The sequence below is a fragment of the Borostomias antarcticus genome (assembly GCF_949987555.1).
Source record: "Borostomias antarcticus genome assembly, contig: scaffold_868, whole genome shotgun sequence".
Taxonomy (NCBI): domain Eukaryota; kingdom Metazoa; phylum Chordata; class Actinopteri; order Stomiiformes; family Stomiidae; genus Borostomias; species Borostomias antarcticus.
The window spans coordinates 5001-12500 of record NW_028176041.1 but is presented as its reverse complement, the minus strand read 5'-3'; the positions used below and the strand labels follow the sequence as shown (position 1 = coordinate 12500).

At 56.2% G+C, this 7500-nt stretch overlaps 1 protein-coding gene across 1 annotated transcript in view; it reads right to left on the bottom strand.

Annotated features, from left to right (window-relative positions):
* LOC311328904 (uncharacterized protein) overlaps positions 1 to 7500 on the bottom strand; it is a gene marked incomplete at both ends in the record, with an annotated part of 12018 nt that overhangs the window by 1791 nt on the left and 2727 nt on the right. The window contains 10 exon segments of the mRNA XM_084462802.1: positions 79 to 450; positions 993 to 1298; positions 1407 to 1889; positions 2024 to 2650; positions 3575 to 3664; positions 3765 to 4850; positions 5079 to 5495; positions 5673 to 6089; positions 6361 to 6783; positions 7000 to 7224. Coding sequence (XP_084318928.1) covers positions 79 to 450; positions 993 to 1298; positions 1407 to 1889; positions 2024 to 2650; positions 3575 to 3664; positions 3765 to 4850; positions 5079 to 5495; positions 5673 to 6089; positions 6361 to 6783; positions 7000 to 7224 — 4446 coding nt within the window.

The following is a 7500-nucleotide window of genomic DNA, read 5'->3' as shown; positions in this document are numbered from 1 at the left end:
TTTGAGAGAGAGAGAGAGTGTGTGTGTGTGTGTGTGCATCACCTTGTCAAACCAACTCCCTGTAGACTCCCCTCTCACAGGCGCCCAGTCAGGCTTCAGCCTGGGCTCCTGCTGGCCTGGGGGGGGGGGGGTGTATCCCTCCATCCCGCCCTCCTCGCGGTACATGGACCACTTGGACAGGTTCTGGACCGTTCCATGGGGTAGAACCCTCTCCGAGGCCCAGACGTTGTCCCCCTCCCAGCCCCCCCCTGGCCGTGCCTGGCTGGCCCAGTGTCCGGCGCGCGGCCCGTAGGGGGCGACGTGTCCTTCCTGGGACTGCAACTCCCTGGGCGGCCGGTAGGAGGCGTAGCGGAGCTGCTGGTTCTGGATGGCGTCGCCCAGGTAGGGGTAACGGAACTGACGAGTTAGGATCGAATCGTCTGGCAGATGGTATCTAGCTGACATCATGTCCTGCGTGTGTGTGAGGAAGAGATTGGTTGATTTGGCTGAGACACAGGATTCCTTGTTCCCACAAGAAAGTATTTAGAATAATTATTTTAAATAATGATATTAAATACATACACACAGACATGCACAGATACTTGTGTATACACATACACATACAGGAATACATACACACATACATACATACACACTTTACATACATACACATACATGTATACGTACATACATACATGCAGATATACATGTGTATAAATACATACACAAATATACATACATACATACATACATACATACATACATACATACATACATACATACATACATACATACATGCATGCATACATACATAGATACATACATACATACATACATACATACATACATACATACATACATACATACATACATACATACATACATGCATACACATACATACATACATACATACATACATACATACATACACACATACATACATACATACATACATACATACATACATACATACATACATACATACATACATACATACATACATACACACATACCATGTTCTCAAGGGCATCATGGAGATCAGGCGCCATTGGCTGGGGGATGCCTGAGATCAGGGAGTTTTCCGGGAGGCGGTATCTGGCAGAGCGCAGGTCCTGGTTGAGCATGGCGCTGCCGAGGCTTGGCTGGATGGGCCTGGGGGCGCCTCTGAGGACGGAGTCCTCGCCCAGGTGGTATCTGGCCGTCCGGATGTCCCGGTTGCCCCGCAGTGCCCCAGCGAGGCTGGGCTTCTGGCCCGGAATGACCAGGGTGCCATCTGTTAGCCGGTACGTCGCGCCCCTCATGTCCTCATTCTGGAGAGCCTGGAAGCCACACACACACACACACCAGGGGAGAACAGAACTCATACATAACAGATCAGAATTAATATCAAACACACACACACACAATTAGTGTCTCAGCCTCCTTACCAAGGCCAGGTTAGGAGTGATGGGTTTGCGGGGGTCTATGATGATGCCCCCGTCAGGAAGGGTGTAGGACACCGCCCTCAGGTAGGGATTGGACAGGGCGAGCGTCAAGTTGGGGGTCTTGGGTTTGTAGGGATCAACCACAATAGTTCCATCCGGCAGAGTGTAGGTGGCCTCCCGTAGGGCGGGGTTAGCCAGGGCGGCTGCTAGGCTGGGAGAGACATTTTTGCGAGGGTCTATGATGATGGTCCCGTCAGGCAAGGTGTAGGACGCCTTCCTCAGGTAAGGGTTGGCCAGGGCGGCGGCCAGGCTGGGGGTCTTGGGCTTGTTGGGGTCCACCACGACTGTCCCGTCCGGCAGAGTGTAGGTGACTCCCTGTAGGGCTGGGTTGGCCAGGGCGGCCAACAGGTTGGGAGAGATGGGCTTGCTGGGGTCTATGATATCTGTACTGCCTAGCGTGTAGGAGGCGTTCCTCATGGCTGGGTTCTGGTGAGGAGGAGAGAGACAGTGTGGAACATTGACTGGGTGGGAGTCCTGTTGTGTATATGTGTGTTTGTATGTGTATTTGTGTGTGTGTGTGTGTGTGTGTGGAGGGGTATGTTTGAGTGTGTGTGTGTTACCTGGAGGGCAGCCGACAGGTTGGGAGAGACAGGTTTGCGGGGGTCTATGATGATGCCACCGTCAGGCAGGGTGTAGGACACTGCCTTCAGGTAGGGGTTGGACAGGGCGGCCGCTAAGTTGGGGGACTTGGCCTTTCTAGGGTCAACCATGAGGGTCCCGTCCGGCAGAGTGTAGGTGGCCTCCTTTAGGGCTGGGTTGGCGAGAGCCGCCGACAGGTTGGGAGAGACAGGTTTGCGAGGGTCTATGATGATGGTCCCGTCAGGAAGGGTGTAGGACACTGTCTTCAGGTAGGGGTTGGACAGGGCGGCAGCTAAGTTGGGGGACTTGGGCTTGTTGGGGTCCACAATGACGGTTCCGTCCGGCAGAGTGTAGGTGGCCTCCTTTAGGGCTGGGTTGGCCAGGGCAGCTGCAAGGTTGGGAGAGGCAGGTTTGTGGGGGTCGATGATGATGGTCCCATCAGGCAAGGTGTAGGACGCCGTCTTCAGGTAGGGGTTGGACAGGGCAGCTGCCAGGCTAGGGGATTTGGCCTTGTTGGGGTCCACGAGGATGGTTCCGTCAGGTAGAGTAAAGGTGGCCCCATGTAGGGCCGGGTTGGCCAGGGCAGCTGCCAGGTTAGGCGAGATGGGCTGCCAGGAAGGACAGAAGAGGGTTACTCAAAGTCAAAGTCAAGTTTATTTATATAGCGCATGTTCATACAAGATGTGTGTGCATTACTGTGCAGGGTTGTGTGATGCGTAGTGCAGTAGATCTGGGGTAGTAGTGCCTGTAGTTAGTGCATGCTGCATGCCGCTTCTGCTTGCTACTCTGCTTTCCGCTACCGCCGCTGGCTAGCCCTCCTCACTGAGGGTGAAAAGAGGAGCCGAGTGCATAAGTCTCCTCCTGCCCGTACAAAGCCACTCCACCGCCAAGTACCTCCACCAGAACGACCTCCTAGATCCCCATCAGTCCGGGTTCAAGGCTGGCCACTCAACAGAGACCGCCCTCCTTGCAGTGATGGAGTCACTCCATGCTGCGAGAGCGAACTCTCTCTCTTCTGTCCTGATACTCCTAGACCTGTCAGCAGCATTTGATACGGTAGACCACCATATCCTCCTCTCCACCCTCGAGGAGAAAGGCGTCGCTGACTGTGCACACTCCCTGTTTGCATCCTACCTGACGGGCCGCTCCTACCAGGTGACATGGAGAGGGTCGATGTCGGAACCGCGTAGTCTGACTACAGGGGTTCCACAAGGGTCTGTCCTGGGTCCTCTCCTGTTTTCCCTCTACACTACATCTCTGGGCTCTGTCATTCGCTTGCATGGCTTCTCAGAGAGAGAGAGAGCTTTTTCAGCGTTGATTCTGAGGTTGTTGACAATCTTGACCAACACTGTGCTATGATAAGGTCAAAAACCAGACTGAAAAGTATCAAGGATCACAATTAGCATCTAGAAAGTTATTTTCCTCAGTCAGCGGTCAGGGGTGGGAGGTCAGTGCTCATGGTGGGTTGTCAGCATGAGGGGTTAGGCAGCATGAGGGGTCAGGGGTTGGTGGGTTAGGGTCAGGTTAGTTACCTTGCGGGGGTCAGTGATGGTGCCTTCTGGGAGGGTGTAGGCGGCACTCCTCATGTCCGGGTTGTTGAGGGCTCTGGAGAGGTTCGGAGTCTGGGGCAAACGTGGGTCCTGGGGAGGGGAGGGAGAAAGTAGGGTAAAAAGTTTGTGTGTGTGTGTGTGTGTGTGTGTGTGTGTGTGTGTGTGTACTGACCCTGATCATGGAGCCGTCTGGAAGGGTGTAGGAGGCGCCCCTGAGGTAAGGGTTCTGCATGGCGCCTGACAGCATGGGGCTGGTCGGTGCATACGGGTTCGCCAGGGTTGCGCCCGGCAGCCGGTAGGACGCCCCCATCAGCGGAGAGCCCTGCAGGGCACTGCCCAGCATCGGGGACGACGGGGCATAGGGCGAGCGGCGCATCTGCAGGGACGGGCTCTGGAAGGATGCCTGGCGCATCTGGGGGTTCTGCATGGCGGCGTGTAGCTGAGGTGGGTAGCTGGTGGCCGGGGTGTACGGGTTCTGGAGGGGGAAGCCACCGGGGATGTTCCTGACGCCACTCATGTCACGGCTACGCATGGCGTCGTGCAGCAGTGGGGAGGGGCCAGGTTCCGAGACATGGCCATACTGCGTGGCAATCGGCCCATATGGCGAGCCTTGCCTCTGTAGCGTAGACTGGTAGCTGGCCATGCCACTCAGAGCCCTCTGATGCTGCATTGCCCCCGACAACATGGGGGATGATGGTTGCGTTGCGTACGGCGACATGGGGTGCTGCAACGGCGTGACGTAGGACGCTCCTCTGAGACGCTCATGGTGACCCATCGCCCCCGACAACATGGGGGATGATGGTTGCGTTGCGTACGGCGACATGGGGTGCTGCAACGGCGTGACGTAGGACGCTCCTCTGAGACGCTCATGGTGACCCATCGCCCCCGACAACATGGGGGATGATGGTTGCGTTGCGTACGGCGACATGGGGTGCTGCAACGGCGTGACGTAGGATGCTCCTCTGAGACGCTCATGGTGACCCATCGCCCCCGACAACATGGGGGATGATGGTTGCGTTGCGTACGGCGACATGGGGTGCTGCAACGGCGTGACGTAGGACGCTCCTCTGAGACGCTCATGGTGACCCATCGCCCCTGACAACATGGGGGATGAGGGTTGGAGGGGGAGGTCTTGGTAGGGGGAGCCAGGCCGGCCCAGGGGGGAGGAGCCAAACGAGGCTGAGCGAATCATCTGGTTCTGCATGGCGCCGGAGAGCATTGGGGAGGAGGGGATGAACTGATCTGATTGGTCGAATCCCTGGCCAGTGTAGGGGTCAGCGTAAGGATCAGGGGCGTATGATGGTGGGACGCGGGGGAGGAGGGGGGAGCCAGGGGCTAGGGAGGGGTGAGGGGAGGAAGGGCGATGGGTGAGGTGGGGGGAGGGAGGGGGCATGCGTTTGAGGGAGAGTTGGGGGGAGGGGTGTCTGGAGAGGGGGCGCCCTCTAGCCATGGGGCGGGGGGGGGGCCGGCCCTCCCTCACCCCTACGGGACGCTGGGACATCTGGGGGGAGGAGCGGTGGTGCTGGACCCGTGGCCTCGGCAGGGGGGAGGCGAAGGGGGAGATGGGGTGGGAGTCGATGGTGAGGACGGAGGAGCGGTTGCTACGGAGACTGGTTCTGAAGGGGTGGACATTCTGGGTGGGCGGGGGCACCGGTCGCCCCCGGAGACCCATAGGGGAGGGGCGCACCGCTCCCATGGGAACGTTAACCCCTCCCCCTAGCCGGGACTGGGGCATGGGGGTGCCGCCGGGGTCACGCAGGAGGCGGGTGGAGCGTCGGGAGAGGGTGGGGGAGGTCGGGCGGGGCCCCCCGGGGGAGAAACTTCTCCTAGAGGGGGAGGGGGAGGGGGAGGGGGAGAAGTGCTGGGGGGGGAAGGTGAAAGAGTCTCTGGGTCTCATACTGAGCTGAGGGGAGGGAGGGGGGGAGGCACGGCGAGGGGAGGGGGAGGCCATCCTCCTACCTCCTAAGGGGCTGCGGGTGGGGGAGGCAGGGGGGCTGGGCCTCCTCATGGAGGCCATGGGGGAGCCAGAGGGGCTGGGCCTCCTTATGGCCATGGGGGAGGCAGGGGGAGAGCGTCTGACCATCCTGGGGGTGAGAGGGAAGGAGGCTCTGCCCATGGAGGGGGTGCTCTGGGGATGAACACGCTGAGGGGAGGCCATGGGGGAGGCAGGGGGAGAGCGTCTGACCATCCTGGGGGTGAGAGGGAAGGAGGCTCTGCCCATGGAGGGGGAGCTCTGGGGATGAACACGCTGAGGGGAGGCCATGGGGGAGGCAGGGGGAGAGAAGCGGCGGGGGGTGGGGAGCGAGGGGGGCCTCTGCCGGGAGGGCAGGGGGGAGGCATGGGGGGAGGGCCGCCGCTGCATCTGGGGGGACGACATTATCATGGAGCGTCGGGAGAGGGCAGGGGAGGGGGGCATGTGGACAGCCCGAGGCATCATGGGAGATCCAGCCTGCTGGATCAGGTGCGCCGACGTGGGAGCCATCGGCATCATCTGTTGCTGTGAAGACAATGATGTTACGTTGGTGACACATAGTTACTATTTGAACACCAATGTTCTAAATAAGAACTACAAATACCTGTGTTGACATGATCTGTGGCTCTGAAGACAAGGACATTAACAAATGTGTTTTGGTAAACTTACAAATCAAATACACAATACTACATTATAACAAAATTACCTGTGGAGACATCATGTGTGGTGACATCCTTTGCTGTGATATCATCTGTTCTTCTGGTGACATCATGTGTGGTGACATCATCTGTGGTACCATCATTTGTTCCTGTGGTGACATCATCTGTTGTGACATCATCTGTTCATGTGGTGACATCATCTGTTGTGACATCATTTGTTCCTGTGGTGACATCATCTGTTGTGACATCATTTGTTCCTGTTGTGACATCATCTGTTGTGACATCATTTGTTCCTGTGGTGACATCATCTGTGGTAACATCATTTGTTCCTGTGGTGACATCATCTGTTGTGACATCATTTGTTCCTGTGGTGACATCATCTGTGGTAGCATCATTTGTTCCTGTGGTGACATCATCTGTTGTGACATCATCTGTTCCTGTGGTGACATCATCTGTGGTAACATCATTTGTTCCTGTGGTGCCATCATATGTTGTGACATCATCTGTTCCTGTGGTGACATCATCTGTTGTGACATCATTTGTTCCTGTGGTGCCATCATCTGTTGTGACATCATTTGTTCCTGTTGTGACATCATCTGTTGTGACATCATTTGTTCCTGTGGTGACATCATCTGTTGTGACATCATTTGCTCCTGTGGGGATATAATCTGCGGTGGCATCATTTGTTGTGACATAATTTGTTCCTGTGGTGACATAATCTGTGGTGCCATAATCTGTGGTGACATCACACGTGGTGACATCTGTTCTTGCGGTGCCATCATATGTGGTGACATCATCTGTTGCTGCGGTGCCATCATCTGTTGCTGCGGTGACATCATCTGTTGCTGCGGTGCCATCATATGTGGTGACATCATCTGTTGCTGCGGTGCCATCATCTGTTGCTGCGGTGACATCATCTGTTGCTGCGGTGACATCATCTGTTGCTGCGGTGACATCATCTGTTGCTGCGGTGACATCATCTGTGGTGACATTATCTGTTGCTGTGGAGACAAGAAAGTTATGTCTGGGGATTCATTGTGCAATTTCTCCATGATTTTGTTCGTCTTCATATTGCAGGCTAATTTGACTTGAGTGGGTTAGGGTTAGGTTGAAAGGTTCCACACATACAGGTCAGTCACCCAACGGTTCCACACCTACAGCTCAGCCACCCAAAGTTTCCAAACATACAGGTCAACCACCCAAAGGTTCCACACATACAGGTCAACCACCCAAAGGTTCCACACATACAGGTCAACCACCCAAAGGTTCCACACATA